The sequence below is a fragment of the Dama dama genome, chromosome X (genome assembly GCF_033118175.1).
Source record: "Dama dama isolate Ldn47 chromosome X, ASM3311817v1, whole genome shotgun sequence".
Classification (NCBI taxonomy): domain Eukaryota; kingdom Metazoa; phylum Chordata; class Mammalia; order Artiodactyla; family Cervidae; genus Dama; species Dama dama.
In genome coordinates, this window is record NC_083714.1 from 21678742 (window position 1) to 21700424 (window position 21683).

General features: G+C 38.4%; 1 protein-coding gene across 6 annotated transcripts in view; it reads right to left on the bottom strand.

Moving 5' to 3' along the window:
• The window catches only part of KLHL13 (kelch like family member 13), a 280675-nt gene that overhangs the window by 69215 nt on the left and 189777 nt on the right, over positions 1-21683 (bottom strand). The window contains exon 1 of one of the 6 annotated variants that reach the window (XM_061136955.1): positions 1581-1643. The exons of 4 other annotated variants lie outside the window; for them this stretch is intronic. In XM_061136955.1, the coding sequence (XP_060992938.1) occupies positions 1581-1621 (41 nt within the window). In that variant the 5' untranslated portion in view covers positions 1622-1643. Of the gene's footprint in view, positions 1-1580; positions 1644-21683 lie in introns of those variants that run through there. One more of the 6 variants, XM_061136963.1, reaches the window with a different exon arrangement.

Sequence of the window (21683 nt, forward strand, 5' to 3'; positions counted from 1 at the left end):
TATATAAATTCTGAACAGTTAAGACCACACAGAGCAACTTTAAAATATGTACATTATCATGTACATATCAAAAAAAAAAAAAAAAAAACCTTAACTAGGAAACCATAGGATTCTATTTGTTTTTAGAAGCTCTCTTAATGTTTCAGAAAGTCTGGAATAGAGATTGACATTAAATACAACATTTATTGGCAGCTGATCTAAAAGACTAAACTAGACAAACTTGGACACAAGGAAACACTTTTCCAATAAATATATACTCAGCCTTGGAATGCTTTGTCATTTTCTAGCTTTTTAAGCCTAAAGTTCAATTCTTTGCTGATATACTGTTTTGCCATTAAAACCCAAAAGCAAATGACAAACATTACAAGCTTTCAGAGAACAGATGGCTAATGTGCTTCTAGGTTCATTTACTACATTTTCTTATTTTCATACTGCTTGTAATTAATAAAATCATATAAATAGATGTATTGCCTCCTAACCGGGTGATTCTGTTTTGGTGAAGTTCTGTCATATACCTAACTCCTTTGGGTTAATACAAAGGCAACGATGAGCAGACATACTTCTGGTGCTGCCTCAGGAATGCAGTTTTAAAAATAGAGACTACTACAGAAGCACTGCAGTATATGCTGTCAACAGTCAACTCGCTTAAAAAATTAAAGTATGCTCGCAGGTGTTTAAGGACCTCTAACACAAAATTCAATTTATTTACCTTTGTCTCATTTATATTGCTATTACCTTATAGAAAGTAAACATACTAAGCATCACCTTTGTTTTAACTTTTTAATCAAAATGAACAGATTTGGTATTTTTCTGGGTCATCTCACAAGCACTATTGCATTATTAAAGTCACAACTAAATCAAAGTCATAGTCTCATAGTACCTTTAAGAAGAGCTTGGCAGAAATCTTATCCAGAATGCTATTCTACATCTAATCATTTGTTATGCAAAAGGTAGGTAGCAACTATTTTATTTTTTTAAATGATAAATTCCAAACAGTATTTCAAAGTCTACTTTTACTATACACATAAAAATTATTTTGAATCATAAAAAGCTACAATGGGTTAAATTCATATTTGTCATATTTCAGCAATAAACCTCACTAAGCAAATAACAATTATATAATTTTTTTGCTTAAAAAATACATTAAAGGATCTTTAAATACAGCTTATTTTATATTCCTATTAATATTATTGCTTTCCTTTGTGTATTTAAGAAGAATCTGGTGTGCCACCTTCTGGTAACTGAGTGAAACTATGTATCTTCACACAAGTCACTATTCTTTATTTTAACTTTTAAAAAATATAGATATTTCTTAACCTGTATTACATTTAAGCTATACAAATAAATCTACACCACAGTCTGCAATAAAGTAAAATTTCCCTAGTGATTTTTTTCCCCAAAATCAAGGTTTATACATGCTTCCTATGATTTTTCCATGGTTACCAATATGTCTCCTGAATTCTACAATACATATAAAATTGATTTCTGTACACCGTTTCCCAGCCACATATGAAAACAACAGGCTTGCTATTTTAATGAACAAGGAACAGCAGTAAATAAAGAAAAAGAAGGTCTCTTACCAATAAGCCCATTTTTCTCTTAAGGTTTGAACTCTCATCATTTGTCATGTTCTTGTGGATCCCTCTCTCATCAAATTCTCTGGAGTTTTAAAGTTGAGAGCTGTGATGCACAGCTAGGCTCGGCTACATCGTAGCGCACCCCAGTGCATCTGCCTGGTATAACACTTCACAGTTGTAGCTCCCAAAAGCAGAAACAAGCTTTCTATATTCAAAACCTATGCACCGCACACCTTCCCTTGATAGGAAACTGTAGTCAGGGTGGCTGAACTGTTTTTATTTCTTAACTCCTGATCAGATATGAAGATCAGAACCACATGAATCTCGAGCCTAGTTATAGTTAACTGAACAGGAACAGTGTGTTCTTCTTCAGAGCAGAGGTGGGCTGAGGCAAATACTAACACCAGGAGATCTGATTGAGGGAAAAAAAAATGTTTATCTTATTTTTCCAAGGGTCACTGTCCTGATATTTGTTGTATTACCTCAAATATTTATTATCTTTAACTCTTCCCTCTCCCAGCCCCTAGTAGCCACTCATTAACTCCTATCCTTTATTCTTTATAAATTTTCCAGGAATCTACCCCCCACTGTTTTTTTTCTTTTTGAACAAATGAGCTATTTCAAAAAATGCGTATAACTGGTCTCTCTGCATTTACCATATTTAATCTAGGAATCACACTGCTTCTAGACGATTCTCTTAAAACACAACTGCATATGGTATAAATTAAATGTTCAGCAAATATTTTCTTCAAAAAATTTTTGTCAAGAACTTGCTGCATGTTAGGTAGAGACTCAGATAGGTGATATGGGTGACATGGTGAGTAAGACACAAATCCATGCTTTCAGGAAGCTTCTAGTTGAGTGAAGAAAGCAAACATGTACTCTGATAGCATAAAATATGGTGTTTCTATACCTGCTTTAGCAGGATTAGCCCAGGATTCTATAGCAGCAGAGGAACCATGAAATTAATGCTGCAAATGAGGCATTCACCAGGTGGACTCTACAAGAAATAGCCTGTGCAGACACACAGAGGTTTGAGGATTACAACATGCTGGGAGAATCGGAAGAGTCTTCAGTACAAATGGAAGGAGCTTCAGGTACATGGTGTTGAGGGAGTGGATTTTAAGATACACAGAACCACATCGCAGAAGACCTTATATGCCAGCAAAGAGGTCTGGATTTTATCCCATGAGCTATGACAAGCCATTTCTTGAATGAATGGATCACTCAAGGAATTAATCAAACCACTATGCCCAGCACACAGAACTCAAGCTGGTCACTCTATTCTTCCAGTTCACTGTCTAGTATCTCCTGACACCAACTTCTCATTCTGTGCCTCACAAGCTTGCTTTGTTCTTTTTCTCCTTTCCTCCAGAGGTCCCCCTGCAAGAAATCCTTTCCCCACTCTGCTTTTCTAAACTCAATTCATCCTTCTAGATTGAACTCAAACTGCATTCTTTTCTGTGATGCTTTCCATGGTAATCTGAGTCTACAGTTTATAAATGTTCCTCCATCACATGGACCATGCCACGCATTCTTCCTAAGGCACACAATGCAGACAATGTTCAAGAGATTTTTTTTGACCCTTTACCTCTAAAGTGAAGCAAGATGGCAGGAGATGACAGTAAGGCAAAAGTCAAAGCATGAGGGTAAGTGGCCTAAGAAAGTAAACCTCCCCCGACTTCACAGTACACACTAATCTCAGTAACTTTCTTCACCACTCTCAAGCCTAAAAGAAAAGAACATGGATTTAAGAGAGCTAGATCTGGACTGGGCAGCAACTCTGCAGTACTGTGCGACATTTTTGGCTGTATGCATCATAGCTCTGGTTCAAAATATCCAGAGACTTGATAAGAAATAGATACCAACAGAAGAGCTGAATGATGGATCTGTGATCTCTGGAAAAAAGAATGGTGGGGGGGCGGGGGGAGCTGTGACTGTGTTTTACTATTGATACTTGGAGTAGAAAAAGAAAATTCACCTGAGGGTCCATACCATAAACAAAAAGAATTCATGAAGACCACAGAGACAGATGGGAGAGTGAGGACACGGGAACTGGATCCAGAAGATTTAGAATCTCATGAAGTATTAGGGAGAAAATCCAAGTATAAGAAGGGAGTGTGTTAAAAAAAAAAAAAGGGCTATTGGTGTGTAGCTGGGAAAGTCATCTAGGACAAGAAGCTTCGCCAGAGAAACGTGTCCTGGGATGTAAATATTTAGTGTTTTCTCCGTGTGGAACCAAACCCCATTATGCTCAGTGTCAAATACAGAACCTCTCATTGAAGTTGGCATTTAGCATTCAGCTTTGTCTTGTCCTTCTTACATATGCATACTCTCTTAGATTTATGCAATAATGCAAAAACCATGGTGCTTTCTTTTATGTAGCCAATAAAAAATCTTTTCATCTTCAACCATTTTATGTTAAAGTGGGTTAAGAGAATTCTGCCAATAATTTCAAAAAGCAGCTAATACTTGAAAATATTCTCTCAATGACTTAAAAATGCCCTAGATAAAAGCTGTCTACACCTTCTTTCTTATTTATTGAGTGTGAAAACAGACCACTTTTCCTTTCCACTAACTTGTAAGGAAAAATTTTAAATATGGGAAAAAAGAATGTGATTTTGGATATATGCCACACTTTTCTCAAGAAATCTTCAAAAAAGGACAGTATTTAGGGGACATAAAAATGATTTAATCTACTGGGTCTTTGGAAGAATGTTTTAAAACCATGTATCAATGGTACCATGGATTTTAAAACAGAGAGAAAATGGGCCAGACCATTTCGTCATTTAATTTTGTGGAAAACAGAACTATTGCTGAAGTATTTTCCTTAGGCCTGGCAGAAAAAAGTAATAATCATTTTATATTATGCTTTGAACTAGAATAGGTGTTTTATCCAAATTCACATGAACTAGTTCATCTAGAATTTGTAAAGGAAAAAAAAAGAGGGTAATAACTACCTCCTGGTAGTGTACAGTAGGTCTCTTACATTATTTTTGATGATAGAGTCTACATTAATCAAATATAAATAATTCACTTAACTTTCAAGTTAAAATAGCGTCATCGTGTCATCTCTTCCATTAGGAGTACTCTTCTCCTTTCTTCTGGCTTATGTAAAGTGGCTCAGAGCAGGATGAGTTGGGTGGTTTATAGAGTTTTCTGTCATGTGGAAATATTCTTAGATGCTATATTTTGAGAAACACTGAAGGGATGGTCAGGGATATTTATTGGGTAGGCCAAAAAGTTTGTTTGGGTTTTCGATACAATGGTACACTAAACCCAAATGAACTTTTTGGCCAACCCAATGTATTGAGTGCAATTGCTTGTATTTGTAGAGCCCAGAAGTGCTTATTTCAGGTGAATTATCAGATTCCAGTAGTATCACCACTCAATCTAATGGGAAAGGCAGAGTCTCAAAAGGAAAAAAAGGAATGGAAGTGTCTTTTCCTGTTACTAATAACTCTGCCTGTACTGTCATTGGCTTAGGAAAAACAGCAAAGGAAGTAGGTCACAGTTTCATAACCTCCCATTCCTAGCTGAATGAGTCATAACCCTCTTACATATCCCTTAAACGTAACAAAACTCAGGTCACACCACTATACAGTAGCATGAATGACTGAGGCTAAGTCATGAGTAATTCAAACTACCTAAGAGATGTCAGTTATTCAAGGCTAACTATTAAATAGAACAAATCATATCTCACCAACCTAAGTCTTAAATTCATTACTATGTAATAGCTATAGTGGAAATTGTCAAGAAGCTAAGTTACATATGATAGACCATTGAGAAGAAAGACCATGTTAAGTTCAGAAACATAGACATAAGGTAAATGACATTCCATAGTCAGAAGGGCAGACATATGGAGTTAATAAGAAAGTAAGAATATTTCCACCTGTCAATTACTTTTCAAGTTAACTTTCCCATCTAGATAACCCACGAAGTATTTTACTTGTCTTAAATGTTCAGTTATAGCTTCATCCAACAGCATTCCAAGTAAAAAAGTTTATTATGCCTCTTAAATTTAAACTTTATATTTATTTTTATTTTTTTGGAGATGCTGCACAGCATACAGGTATCCATTTCACCTGCTGTGAAAGTCCTAACCAGTGGACCACCAGAGAATTCCCAATACCTCTTAATTTTTAAGAGTCTCATTTTCATTTCACCCTGACCTTGAAGTAGGCAATGTAAACATTAACATCTCCATTTTGCTAGTGAGAGGCAGTTATTAAATGACTTGGCTCAAGTCACATAGCTGCTAAGAGAACTGGAAAACACGAATTGAGGTCCCCTGACATCTAATCCAATGTTCATTAGTCACCTCTGTATGATATTAATACTTATTGTAGAGGGAAAAGAGATAAACATGACTCTTAAACATCACCAAAAAGGAGAAAGAGCAGTCTTTTCACCCTGATCATGGGGAAACAAATGGCTAGAAGACAGAATATGTCATGAAGATAGAGGATGCTATATGATTAAGGTGGCAGAATGGTCCATATACACCTATGCCAGAAATCCTTTCCCAAGGCTAATTTGCAGAGCACCCTTAGTACCTCAATTAGCAGTTTCACGGCCCAGACTTCAAGCGTGTCATACTCTCTCATGCTCCAGTGGTCTTGTGTATGATATTCTCTTCACTTGGAACTCCCTACCCTCCTTGTCTTCCAAAGCCAATCTTTATTCATACTTAAGTGTCCAAGCACACCTCCTTCCATGAAACCTTCCCTCACATCCCTTAGCAGACTTTGATGTTAGGCTTTCTAAACTCCCATAGCACTTTGAATATGATAGCTCCTGTCACCTTGGATTATAACTTTCTACTAACAACGCACTAGACTACAAACCCCTGACAGTGGTGGTTGGGTCTCTCTTATGTTTTTATTACACCTAACTCAATGCCTGTCACATAGTAACCCAATTAGAGGAGGCAATTTTAATGAAATCAAGTCAGCAGAGATAAGTTCTTCTCTCCTCTAAAACTATGCATTGTTTTCAGATGATTAAGCAAGACATTATGAAAGAGGCTTTATCCTTCTACAGGGGTTCGGAACAAGCCTCCCCAAAATGTACCACTTTTGTGTAGGATTATTTTGAGCAAAAGGCAATCAAGATTCTGCGGGCTCAAAAGAAACTTCTACCACTCCCTTATGTATCTAGAGGAATTAAAATTGGAGGTCTTTTCCAAAATAAGTGATTACCAGAGAGAAATGTTATCTGAGTGGCCTACTGTATGTCAGGGTAAACACCTAATTACTCAAAATCTGGGCTTCCCAGGTGGTGTTAGTGGTAAACAACCCACCTGCCAATGCAGGAGGTATAAGAGATGCAGGTTTGATCCCTGGGCTGGGAAGATCCCTGGAGGAGGGCATGGCAACCCACTCCAGTATTCTTGCCTGGAGAATCCCACGGACAGAGGAGCCTGGTGGACTATAGACAGCACACATACCTAAATGAGGCCTTTTGGTATCTGCGTGACAGACGTCATATGTGCCTACCATGGTGCCTAGGTACTCTCTCTGATGGAAGGGAGGACAAAAAATGTTGCCTGCCATTTCAGTAAGCACAGAATGCTGCCCTCCATCAAGCCATCAGCTGCTGTGCTGCCCTGACAGTACACCCTGAGGGGAATTCAGGATGGAGAAAAACAGGATACCTATCTAAGGAATAAGTCAATGAGCCCAGACTCCTACATCTTCTTTTGCACAGAAAAGCACTAAAATCATTAACTTGAGATGTCTGTTTTTTTCTTTTTTTTTTTTCAGTAGTAGTAATCTTTTGACCTTCAGTTATATGCTCACTTTTTTCAGCAAAAACTATATATCCTGACTCGTCCCTTACCTCAAGGGAACAGTTCCTCAGAGCTCTCTGAGAGACTGTCCCCTGGGCTACAGTCCTCAGTAAGGTCCCCCAATAAAACATAAATCACAACTTTTCTTCAGTCAACAGATGCTTGGAGGAGTGAGTGACTGAATAACTCAACTGAGCAAAGGAAATAGCTACTACAAATAAGGGAAATGCCAATTATCATCTGTCTAAGTCAGGATAGTATGGGTAAAGCTAGAAACTGAGGAAATGCATTTCATTGGTTAATCACCAGTGAACACTGGTGATAGTTTAGACCAGTGAACACTGAAAAATGAAACAGTGTCTCCTAAAACCAGTCATTTCTACAGACTAACTGAAAAGGATAAAAGTATAGTCTTTGGACAGTTACATCCTATTAAATTATTGTAACCAGTGATGATGAAATAGTAAATCACAAAATCCAATGTTGACAATAACTGCTCCACTAAATCAAACAACAATAAAAAATAAAACAGTGTATTCAACCAAGCAAGCCATGGCACATCACCAATACCTAGTAACTCAAAAGTTATGCTGAGAAGTCACGAGTAAAATACACAAGTGAAGCACAAGAGGGCCCAACGCTAACAAGCCCCTCCAACTTTAGAAATAGAGAAAAATACACATATTTGATTAAAGACCTATGAAGCTTCTGTTTCAATATGAAAATGATAATTTAAGCCTAAGAAAATGTTTCAAATCCCTGTCTCACCCCATTGCCTGGCCTTTCCCCTATGCAATGGGCAGGGTAGGAATGGCAAAGATATTAACATAATGAACAAAATAAAGAATAAAAGACATAGCAGTTCCCCATAGGAAAGAGCTGATTCACAATACAGTTTAACACATGCATAGGGTTAGGGAGAGGGGGTGATGGCTTCTGCAGTTGTGAGGGCTCACTGACGGAGGATTAACCACTATCTTCCGTGTGTTCTGGGCCATTGTTAGAAAGGCTGGAGGTTTCTTTTTAAACAAAAGTAATGTGGTCTTATAAAAGGGAGTTAGTGTTTTGCTAACACTGGAGTTGAATTTTGCCACTGGGACATAGAAATACAATGTATAACTCCCTAGGGACTAGTTGGAAATACAAGAGTCATAAAAGCTTCTAGGATCCTGAATCCTAAAGGCAAGACTGGCTCAGAAGCCACAGAGAACAGTCAGCAGCCAAGGAAACAGACAATAACAATTAAAGGAATAAGTCCCAGAACAATGAAAAATTGGTAGCAAAAAACAGAATTGTGTATTAAGTAATCACACAACAGCCAAGAGTAAATCTGACCTGCCATCTTTTCTAATCTGAAATTTAGACTTATGTCTTCTCTATTGCTTTCATCATCTCAACCTTCCATGACTCCTTGTGTCGATATAGACTCCACTTTCAAGGTCCCTTCAACCCCAGCCCTTTTATCAGTAAATTTAAGATTCTGGCTTTGTTGCAAAAGAATTTGGAGATGAAGTGATAGGTAAGAAGTGGATTTCTTCAGAGAGAAACACACTCCACAGGCAGAGTGTAGGCCACCTCAGAAGGTGAGAGAGAGCCTCAAAATATGGCATGGCTAGTTTTTCTGGGCTGGCTAATTTCACAGGTTAATGAGTGGGAGGAGTATTCCAATTATTTGGGAGAAAGGGCAGGGATTTCCAGGAATTGGGCCATGACCCACTTTTTGACATTTTATGGTTGGCCTCAGAAGTGTCATGGCATTGGTGGGTGTATCATTTAGCATGCTGATATATTACAATGAGCACATAATGAGGCTCAAGGTCTACTGGAAATCGAATCTTCCGCCATCTTGGACCCAGCTGGTTCTAACCAGTCTCTGTCATGTCTTATGGCCATATCATTCTTTTAAATGCTGTGCCCTGCTCCCTTCCCTCCTGTTTCAGCCCCACCTTATTTATTCAACCCTATTTCCCACTATAAGCCATCCCAGAGTTTCACACAACCAGGAAACACAGAAACCTTTACCCAGAACTGCCATGGGAGTTATAAATTTTTTTAAAAAATTACAACTTACAATTTCTGTGGATTCAAGAGAAGTCACACAGACATGTTACACAGAAACAATTCAGGGAACGGAGGTCCAGGGGAAAGGGAAATTAGCAGAGGTTTTCCTTGTCCCCAGATATCGTCTCCTACAGGGCCAACTCTTCCTCCAATAAACTTTCTTCCAACTCTTTTGCCTACCTCACCTCTTCTCACTGTTTGCTCTGTACCACTGCCAGAAATTCCAGCAATTACAGGTTCATTTTAGCTAAATAGAAGTTTGTTGAAATTGTACCAAATACAATTGCTGGGATGAGGTAGCAATCAGTTTTTCACACCTTGGTGTGAATGCATTTAGTTAAATTTCTTCAAATAGCATAGAGCTGCTGACCTCAGGGAATGGGGAAGGCTGGTAGTGAGAGGGAGCCTTCTGGAATCATGGCAACCTTGGGCGGGGTGCTATTTGAGGGAAGTTGGCAAGGGGCCTTGCTGGATAGAGAAATTTGACTAGAGATAGAGAAAGAAAAACTGAGATAGAGAAAATTGCAAAAAGTGTCACAGGAGAACAACACAGCTCAACTTCCAGCACCACGGTGTCTTCAAGTCCAGAATCTACCACGCCTTTCCGGACCCCCTGCTGCCAGACCCTGGAGCCCGAACTAGCACTGCCTATGGACTAGTACTCAAGCAGGTTAAATACAGTGTCTGTGGCAGGGCCAGAAACCTCACCACCACGTATATGATGTATCCTGTCCAGACAAATGATCTGTAAATAAACCTTTAGAATTCATGTCATTGATAGGTTGGGAAATACACGTACTTTTTTTTTTTTTTGCTGCACTGCAAGCATGTGGGACCTAAGTTCCCTGGCCAGGGATCAAACCCGCTGCCCCTGCAGTGCAAGTAGTCTTAACTACTGAACCACCAGGGAAGTACCCATACTTCTCAACATTTATCTTCTCTCCTCCAATATACACACCCTTGGCAGGTAGTCTCTTCTATTTTAGAGATGCTGTTTTTTCCTGTCACCATCCATTCAAGAAACTTGACTGAACTCAAGTGAACACTGCCCTTGCCTGGGTTGTGGCTGTTCCTCTGCTCTTAAGTTCCAAATCAAGCTCTACCTAATTTTGATTCTCCAACACTCACCAAATGCCCTTTTTTTTAAACTCTTGCAGCACTCACTTCAGCCTCTGAAATAAAGACTGAAAGCTAACTTTCTACAGGCAGAGGCTATTCATTCATCCTCCCAAACAATTAATAAGCATCTACTTCTGTTGTGTTTAGGCTGGAAGTTCAAACCAGAGTAAGTCCAGCTTCCTACAACCCTAAAGGTGGCAGAGTGCAGGGAACATCAAGTACAGTCACACAATACAACGTGAGATACACTACAGTCGAGGTGACATGAACGCGCATGAAGAGTCCTAATTGAGCAGGGAATCAGGCAAGTTTCATGGAGGTGACACCTGAGCTGAGTTTTTAAGAATAAGCAGGGATTGGTCAGGCAGTCAAGAGACATAGAGGGACTGGTGAGGAGAGAGGCAAATTCGTTAAGGCTAAACTGCAATTATGACAGCATAAAGTCTTAAACTAAACTAGTAGTGGGGGACATTCAAAAAAATGTTAGGAGATAAATAGACAGGACTTACTGATTGGAGATGATGACAGTGGGTAAAGTGTGGATCAATTACCATGTGCTAAACAGTGTTATAAATGCCTTACTCACTAAACAATTTAACTTATCTTTACTATGATCTTATAATGTAGGTACTGTTTATATCCCCATTTTACAGAAAAGGAAGGAATAGAAAAATCAAGTGACATGAGGCAGACAATGAGTAAACACTGGAACTGAAATTTGACTCCAAGCAGTGTAGCTCCAAAGACCACCACTTAAGCCGTACACTATCTTTGAATGTGAGGTTGTGAAGGAGAGGGGAGCCCAGGACAGAGAGAAAATGGTCAAATCAGAAAAGGCCACAATCTATGGAACTTGAATACATTATCTGTTGCATTTATTATTTTTGTTCCTTTTTCTTAATGTCAAAAGCAAATTTCTCTGTTCGTTTTCTTTCTATATGTTCTAGTATTTTCTTCAATAGACTGGTAATCCAAAGGTACCTAGTCTTGACCTCTGCCTGTTCTCTCTCTCTCTTTTTTTTTTTTTTTTTTGCACTTGGCATATTCAGCCTCTTCCTAAAATGATTTACCTTTCTGGCTTATCTCCATTATGAGGCTGACAGTATCCAAAAACACATCTTACTCATCTTTGATGAACAGCATGCAGTACCTAATATGTATTCAGTAAATATTAATTGGCTTGAACATAGAATAGCAATGATTCTTCAAGTTCCCTATTCCTCAGTCATCTGTAAATGGACTTTGTCATCTCATTCCTACCTTTATTAGTTTTTTTTCTTTAAATCAACTCTTTAAAAATTTATGTTTATCTTAAAGGGAAAATGCTATACTTATTACTGCAAATGGAAAACTGCTATAATGTACCACAATGAAAAGGCAACTGTAAAAACAGACACAACTCCTAAAATAAGAAATGCTTGCTTGTACACAAATCAACACCATCCTATTCCCCACGTAATGCCTCACACATGCTATGGAGTAGAGTGAGGTTTTTTCCTATTGAAGTGAAATTCACATACCATAATTAACAATTTTATATTGAACAACTCAATGGCAACTAGCATATTCTGAATGGGGGGCAACTACGACTTCTATCTTGCCCTCAAATGTTTTCATCACCCCCAAATAAAAACCCATATCCATTAAGCAGCTGCTCCTTATCCTCCCATGCCTGAAGCCACTGGCAACTACCAATATGCATTCTGTCTCAATGGATTTATCTATTTTGATATTTCACATAAATGAGAGTCATAAATTATGTGATCCTTTGTGCCAAGCTTCTTTCACTGAGCATAATGTTTTGGAGGTTCATCCACAATGTACAGAGTATCAGTACTTCATTTCTGTTTATGGTGAAATATTACATTGTACATATATACCACAATTCATTTAGCCATTCATTCATCAATGGACATTTGAGCTGTTTCCATCTTTGGCTCTTGTGACTAGCTATGAACATGCATGTACATGCATTTGTTTGCCTACCTGTTTTCCTTTCTTCTCGGTGTATAGCTAGGAGTGGAATTTCTGGGTCATATGTTTAATGTTAAGAGGAAACTTTGGGGTAGATTTGGTATAGCATACTCTTTTTGTGTTTCAAAATAACACGTGGAATTAGAAGATTTCACACCAGGATGTGTGTGTCCAAACAAATGACATGTAAGGAAAGAGGCACATTCTTATCAAACTTATGAAAATACAAATTTTAGATACTTTTCATCATATTTATATGCTAGTTGTTTTCTTGGCAGTTAGTCCCTTTACATCAGTAGCAGATGGTTCAGGCAATTACTAAATTAGGTCTTCCTATGTGAAAATACATGACTGATTTCATCAAAATCATGCCCTAGTATGAGCATTTCCTTCACAGTCTAGCACCTTTACATTTTAGAAATTCCATTTTATCCCCTGATCGGTGCTAGTTCAACAACAAAATAGGTAGGGGGGGCGGGGAGGAAAGCAACCAAATCTAGAGCACAGGCTTAATTACAATTCACAGTGACACTTCTGACAAATACTCTGTAGATTTAAAAATTACCATTTCCTGGATATAAAGTTTTGCTCTCTCCTTGAAGTAACTGCAGCCACGTACTGTCAGGCATGCCTGAGCACCGCACTGGTGATGCAGGTGGTATGGAAGAGATGTTGTTACCTGCTCTGATCTTGACTTCAGCAATAATATCCATGAAATCACAAGTGTAATACCCCAGGCTTTTTTACCCTAATAAACATTAAAATGAACAACAAAACTATTGAAATTGAAAGTGTAAGCCTGTGTACTGCCTGGAGTCTTTATACTGCCAGTAGCACACACACCATACTTCAGAAAACACTGTTCTGACAGGAGCTATTGTTTAAAACTGCACGTGCTATACTCACATATTTTGTTTGCCAACAAACAGGAAGTTACTCTCTTGTCTGCAAACTGACAAAGAACAAATGTCCAACTCAACACAAAGAGTTATCAACAAACACAGCTCAACAAAGGAGTTCTTAAGAAATCTGAAGACTTAGACCTCTTGAGTTCCTAAGAGAAAGGTGAAGGATGTTAGGTGAGCATCTCCTAGAATCCAAGCTGTGAGGACACATGCTTCCAGGACTCACGGCCACTTGCACTTTGCAACATCTTCCACTGGGAGATGCACTCATCCTGTGATTTGAAAGAATCCTTTGTATTCAAAGAGCACCCACCTCTAATTTAAATAGCATGCTACCTTGCTTCCTGTAGTCAACTGCGTCACCCAAGTCCCATATGTACTGTCATGTCCTACTCTTTGTGACTCTATGGACTGTAGTCCTCTGTCCATGGGATTCTTCAGGCAAGAGTACTGGAGTGGGTTGCCATGCCCTCCTCGGGGGAATCTTCCTGACCCAGGGATCGAACCCACATTTCCTGCACCTTCTGCACTGCAGACAGATTCTTCACCACTGAGCCACTGTGGAAGCCCCACTGACACACCATCTACTGTCCAGAAACAGAGAAGAATTTTTAAACAAATCATTTCCTTTTTTCAATATAAAGCTTATCATAGAGAATCTTTATTCTTATTCTAAAGTGAAAGCATTTAACCAACTTTTCAAAAGAAGGTATCCATGGCTATATACAAAAACAGAATATACCTTAAAAGCTGCATAAAAAGTAGAATTTTCCAGTTTGAAGACTTTCACTGCTGAAAGTCTACTCACATATAACTGGGTAGAGGGTTAACGAAAAACAAAACCAACAAACAAAACTCTATCTGTAGGTCAAATATCTTGAAAATTACTTAAGAATATAAGAATAAATATAAAGATTAAATAGGATAATATATGTAAAGTGCCTAGTACATGGCTCCTTTGTGTCACAGCCATTTAACAATTGGCAGTTTAGATCATCCAAGATCAGGTAGCTCTCCCTGCTCCTTGGAACTAAACCACAAATCCTCTGGCCACAATTAAATTACAACTGTCAGGGCTCCCATAATTCTATTTGTTCCCCTATTTTAGCACCCACCATATTCTACCTCATCTAATAATTATATGTATTTATATATCTATTTTATTAGGCTGTAAGCACCTCTGAAGTCTCCTTAAATCTTAAAAGAAAATGCAACTAAAACCACTTAATAAATGTGACTAATATTACTTTACTTTTGTATGATGCCCTACTAATTACAAAGTACTTTCATGTCCTTGATTTCATTAATTAATGATCTTTTACTATCTCTGCCTCACCAAGAAGGAAACTGAAACCCAGGGAGGTCAAGTGATAGCTTATTAAAAGCAAAGCTTGGCTTAGAAATAGAGTTTACAAAAGCAAATAGGGAGAGAAAGGGAGAAGAGTGACTAAGACATTTCCCAAAAGGATATTGTGGAATGTGTGGTCTTGATTTTTTCAACTACAGACACAATAGATAATCTCTTAAGAATCACCTTGCAATTGATACATGGTGGTTCAGAGGGACCTTAAACTGGTTGTATCTGCCTAGGCCTAATCAGGAAAGAAACCAAACAATAATCTGAACTGAGAGTTTCACAAAAAGAATTATTAGCTGTGACAGGGGATTTAAATAACAGGGAACTGGAGTGATGAGCAATTGACTAGTGTTAGGTAAAGCCAATTCTAAAAAATACAGGAATGTCAGATGTCAGGAACAACTATTACCCCTAAGGCTGAGATAAAGTATGCAAGTAAGAGATCCCTCCCCCAAGGCTAAGTGTCCAAGGAAGTACCCAACCCAGGGCCAAGATCCAGACCTTATGTGGGGAGGACACAGCTCACGGAAGGGCAGAGAAGTTGCTATGGTACTCATCTTTGGAATTTCTGGAAAAATGAGGCAGCTTTGGACATTTTCAGAAACTTCAAAGATGAGCCTATTATTTGGAACATACCCAAGATGCACCCTCTAGAAAGTGTCTGACCAGAAGCCCTCTGAAACAACACTAAGGGGGCACCGGGAAAAACTACTGCCGATTGAGTGAAGAAACTAAGCACTAGAGAAGCCACCCAATTCACCTCAACAGTACTGAGCAAGTCCACAGGAACCAGGAAGCAAAACCCTCTCCTCCTGCTATGTCTTTCCAGCACCCTAAACTAACAAAACTTCAATGTCAAGCGGTAAAGAAAGCAAACAGATAAAAGCCTCAGATCTATGTCCACAGAGCAGGCAAAAAGGGTGAATCTTAACCTGAGGGTCAATTAATCAATAACTAGCACACTGGTTAACTGAGAAATACTGTTTGTAAGTAAGAGTCAAATTACAGCACAGCTAGCTACAATAATTGCTTTACAAAGTCTGCATTCTGAACAAATTTGCTAGAATGAGAATTATGTAGCTGTGTTGTTTTGATTCTATTACTTCATGCTATATAAAAGACAAGCTGATGTATACCAACTCATATCCACTTATGAGGTTATAATTAGGTAAAAATGCCTTCAGAAAATTTTGAAGGCAGAGTATTAGACTTTGACCTATGTAATCTAACCAGCCAGGATACTGAAGAAGAAAACCTTAAAAGACTATGTAGAATAAAAAGGTAAAAATCACCTCTCCATCCAGAAACCAGAATGGATAATGATACACAATGAATGTATGGTATGAGAGACAATATACTGTAACTATGGAATTATTCCTAAAATAATGATTTTACCTGTTTAGAGTGGTCTTTACTGTCAAAGTGCTTTCACAGCCGCTAACTCATTTTAAACTTGTAAGATGGAAAACTGTGAGCACATTTGATGGACAGGAACATAAACCACAAATACTAAAAATTAATCAGTTAACCTAAGCTTACATAGTAATTTGCCATTGCCCTTCCGCAAGAGATCTACTTACAGGGTCTAAAGTCCACTTAGCTTTTTGACCAAACAGATGTATCCAAGAGGTTCTTTAAGGCTAAAACCAATCCCTATTAGAGAATCTCAACCTATCACTGGTAATTACAGGGGGTTTTCTATTGCAACTTTCTCTCTTCTTCTCATCTCCTAAAAATGCTATAGAATAAACTTAATTTCAATTTACTTTGATCAAAAGTATATTTGAGGGGGACTTCCCTGGTAGTCCAGTGGTTAAGACTTCACCTTCCAATGCAGGGGGTGCGGGTTTGAGCCCTGGTCAGAGAACTAAGATCCCACATGCTTTGCGGGTAGCCAAAAGACCGAAACATAAAACAGAAGCAATATTGTAACAAAGTCAATAGACTTTATTAAAAAAAAAGTATATTTGACGAATCTTGCAACCTGCAGAAATTACATTGTCATTGACTAGAGATGAGTATAAAAGTAAAGTTATGTTCACTTCAATGGTGTTCAGGGGAGTGTTTTCCCATGCTTTTTGAGTTTTGTGGACCAGCGAAACATCAAAAACATTTTGGGGTCCTACAAAGGGTAGCCAACTTAATTTTGCAAAGCAGGAATACTTTCAAAGGCAACTATTAATCCATGACCACTTATCCACAGTTTCAAAATCCAAACAATTGGAAATCAAATGGTTCTTTTTTTGTTCTTGCCTATAACTCAACTCATTTGACAGCAAAATCTGAGCCAACCTGAACTCATCTGGCAGTAAAACCTGACATGAACAAACCAGAGGCTATCCACAGGTTTTTCTATCTCACTTAGTATAAATATTCTTGCATTTCACTGCAGAAATATTACTCTGATTATGGGTGTCAACTCAGCTCCTACCAGGGCTGTTATGTAATATAGGAGACTTGTACTCTATTACCTGTCTGAAAAAAGAACCTAAATTCTGAAACACACCTTGCCTTAAGGTTTTCAGATAATAAGGATACACAAACTCTCATCACCATCATTTCATCATTTCATCTTATCACCATCATTGCATTAAAGAAAAGGCAGATATTTTAACAACCCAAAAGAAAAAAGATAATCTCAGAATAAAGGATGGTTCTTTACAAACAATAAATTCAGCTTTCTGGGAGAAAAAAAAAAAAAAACCATGAAATGGTTGTCTTTTTATTTTACTTCAGACCTGTGACAATACCCATAACAACCAGCTTTCATGTGCTAACAAGCATCTGGGACCTACCACCAGAAGACTTTCTGCTCAGGTGGCTCCATGCTCACTGCAAGTAGAGAAAAAAGCCCACACAGCTATGAAGACCCAGCATCGACAAAAATAAACAAAATTATTAAAAAGAGATGGTCTTTGGAATCTTTTTGTAGTCTGGGACAGGACAGTCATTCCAGGATGGGACCACGTTAAGCCATTCTATGACAGCTGTTGGCCACAGCAAAAGATCCAGTGGTTGTGCGGAACTTTAAATGTTTTTAAAATTTAAATTTAGTGGAATTTTAAAATGTTTTTCCCCCTTAAACTGCCTTTAGGGAACAGATCAGAAGGTTCTGGCATCTCTGGACCAAATCGAACTGAAAAGTTCTTTGATTTTTAAAGAATTAATGTAACTGAATGAATATGTATATACAAAAATAAATCTAAAAAAATCTAAACATACATCCTGATTGTGAGAACACTGCACAAGCTGGGAGGAAAACCCACCAGTAAATCATCTTGTTGCTTAAGAATCTTACAGCTTTTGTAGATTGCTTCTTTCTGAGTACCACCTCTTCCTGGAACAGTTTGATGTATTAAAAAAAACTAGAGTACTCAGACATGTCAAATTCAATCCCAGTAGATGCTACTGAATCAAGTGTCCTACAGTTTAAGAGAGATCATTTACTCTCTCCTACAAGGGCCACCACCTGCATCTATAAACAAGGCAATAAATTGTTCAGTTCAACAACATTTAATGAGCCTCTACTTTGCATAAGTCACTGTTTTAGATGCAGGCAATGGAAGGCTAGATAGGAGCATGTCATTTTCATCATGGACTCCACAGTCTAGTCCAGAGAGACTATTAAAAAAGTAATTATTATGCCATGTGCTAAGTGATCTGATTGATGCGCAATCAAACACAGTGCAATCGAATATCATGTAGTTCAGCTGGAGGTAGGGAGCAGAGTTCACAGATCCAGCAAATACAAAGGCACAGAGGGTCTGAATAAACAGAGGGAGGCCTTAATCACAGAAGACTATGGCCTTTCCTCTTGTGTACCATATTGCCTCTTTACATTCATCCTTATATGTATTTCAAAATATAAATAACTCCATAAGTCAGAGGGAAGGAAATCAAAGATAAAGATGAGAATAAATTCTTTATGAGAATAAATCTGATGCTCATGAAATATCAATAATCTTTTTGCCCCCCCGCCCCCATCACTTGGTACCTGTGCCTACTTGATGCTCTGAGCACATGCTTTATTACCTATTAGGTAATCAACATCATCACTGCAATATGAAAGAATGTGGCACATTTGGCAAAGGAAAAAGAGACGGTACAGCAATAGCATAGGTTATAAGAATGAGAAGTAGCAGAAAACGGGGTTAGAAAGACAGCTTGGGAGCTGTCTTTGAAGGGCTTTCTATGCCATGCTGAGGAAATCCAAATTTTTGAACTCATGTCTTTAACCTTCAATAACCAGGAAGAGGTTACTATGTAATATGTTTTAAAAAATTACCCCCATTCAAAAACGGTTATTATGATGAAGAAGTCATGATTCTATGTTATCTGAAAAGTCATCTTATTCCCAACTGTGTCATTCTCTGACACTGTATTTCTACAGTATCATCAAATAATAATCCAATCAGAAATGATCACTAACTAGTAAGCTAATGAATATTAATCTGAAGAAAACAACTCAAGTTGACAAGCAAAAATACCATAAAATATAATGAAGAAAATGTGGCTGTTGACTGCATAAAAACACTATTTATAATAACAACAACAGGGGCTTCCCTGGCAGCTCAGTGGTAAAGAATCCACTGGCCCATTGCAAGAGACATGGGTTCGATCCCCGATCCAGGAAGATCCCACATGCTGTGGAGCAACTAAACCTGTGTGCCACAACTACTGAAGCCTGAGCGCTCTAGAGCCCATTCTCCACAAAGAGAGAAGCCACTACAATGAGAAGCCCACACACTGCAACTAGAGAGTAGCCCCTGCTCACCACAACTAGAGAATAGCCCGTGCAGCAACGAAGACTCAACACAACCAAAAATAAATAATTTTTAAAAAGCATTTAAAATTTGTGCAAAACAACAACAACAAAAGGTGTGTGAGATAACTAAACATCCAATAGAAAGGGAGTAATAATTGACAATTTAGTTTGTGAGAAAAAAAAAGTGACAACTGAACAGTCAAAATAAAGTTCATGTCCTTCTGCCTCCTGAACAGTCTGGTCAGAAAGCTCTAAGCAGGGCCAAGCAAAGTAGGTGTCTGTCCTCTGCTGAGGGCAGGGGGGCAGGGTATGAAGAAGGCCCTTTATGGGGCCTCAGAGGATAAAGAAGGTGTTACTGCAAGGAAGCAATATCAAGGGGTGGCCTGACATGGCAAGTTGAATTCCAAACAAAATGAGGACAGTATTCATGCAGGCGGAGAGCAGCCCCAGTCAGACCTTAAGGCTGGAGGCCGACTTCTGGGGAGGGGAGAGGGCAGGGTGCATCGACAGGACACGGGCTGCATGTGGCACTGGCCAAAGAACAGAAGACACATTTCTTTTTGGCCTTGCCACATCGCTTGTAGGATCTCAGTTCCCCAACAAAGGATCAAACTCAGGTCCTCAGCAGTGAAAGCACCAAGTCTTAACAGCTGGTCTGAATTCCCCGAGGAGACACAGTTCCTACTATTAGAGATTCAGGGGTGAACACATGGGAAGGGAGGAAGCTAGAATGAACTCTGGTGGTGTATCAGAATTTGAGGTATTGAAAGGAACTCATGGTTTTCAACATAATGAAATAAAGATGTAAAGTTTTACATGTGTGTTATACACACACACATATATTTTCTAGCTCTGCTCACTGACAGGGCCCAGGAACAACAATACTCTGATAGCAATGAACACACACAGCACACAGATTTTGGCTCTAGAAACAATTGTCCACTAAAAGGAACCAGGATGACTGGCAGAGAAAGTATAATATTTTGGTTCTAGAAATAATTCTAGATGATTTCAAAATGTAAGGAAGAATGACGGAGACATGTCAAAACACTTAGAAACCAACATGGATGGGCTCCTATTGCCAAAATCTGGGAACATTTGGCATCAAAATATATAACAGATTATAACCCTTTGGACAACACTAGAACCTATGACTCCATACCAACACAAATAAATAAAATATTTAAAAATGTGATGAGTCCTAATTAGAAATGCAAATGAAAATCACAGAAAGGCATCATTTCACACTGGGTCAGAATGGCTAGCCTAAAAAAAAAATCTACAAATAATAAATGCTGGAGAGGGTATGGAGAGAAGGGAACACTCCTACACTGTTGGTGGGAATATAAATTGGTACAGTGACTTTGGAGAACAATATGGAGGTTCCTTAAAAAACTAAAAATAGAGCAATGATATGAATATTCACTGGAAGGACTGATGCTGAAGCTGAAGCTCCAATACTTAAACCACCTGATGCAAAGAGCAGACTCTTTAGAAAAGACCCTGATACTGGGAAACATTGAAGGCAGGAGAAGAGGACGACAGAGGATGAGATGTTTGGATGGCATCACTGACTTGATGGACATGAGTTTGAGCAAACTCTGGGAGATAGTGAAGGACAGGGAAGCCTGGCATGCTGCAGTCCACAAGGTCACAAAGAGTCAGACATGACTTAGTGAATGAACAAAAATGATCCAGCAATCCCACTCCAGGGCATATAACCAGAAAAAATGAAAACTGTAATTTGAAAAGATACATGCAACCCATTGTCCTTAGCAGCACTATCTACAATAGCCAAGACATGGGAACAATCCAAGTGCCCACCAACAGACGATTGGCTTAAAGAAGATGTGGCATATATATACAATGGAATCTTACTTTGCCATAAAAAATACAATAGTGCCATTTGCAGCAACATGGATGGACCTAGAGATGGTCATACTAAGCGAAGGGAGTCAAACAGAGAAAGACAGATATTATATCACTTATATGTGGAATCTAAAAATAATACAGAATTAGACTAACAGACACAGAAAGCAAACTTACGATTACCAAAGAGGAAATAAAGGGGAGGAGGGATAAATTAGGAATATGGGATTAACAGATACAAACCACATAAGATAGACAAGCAACA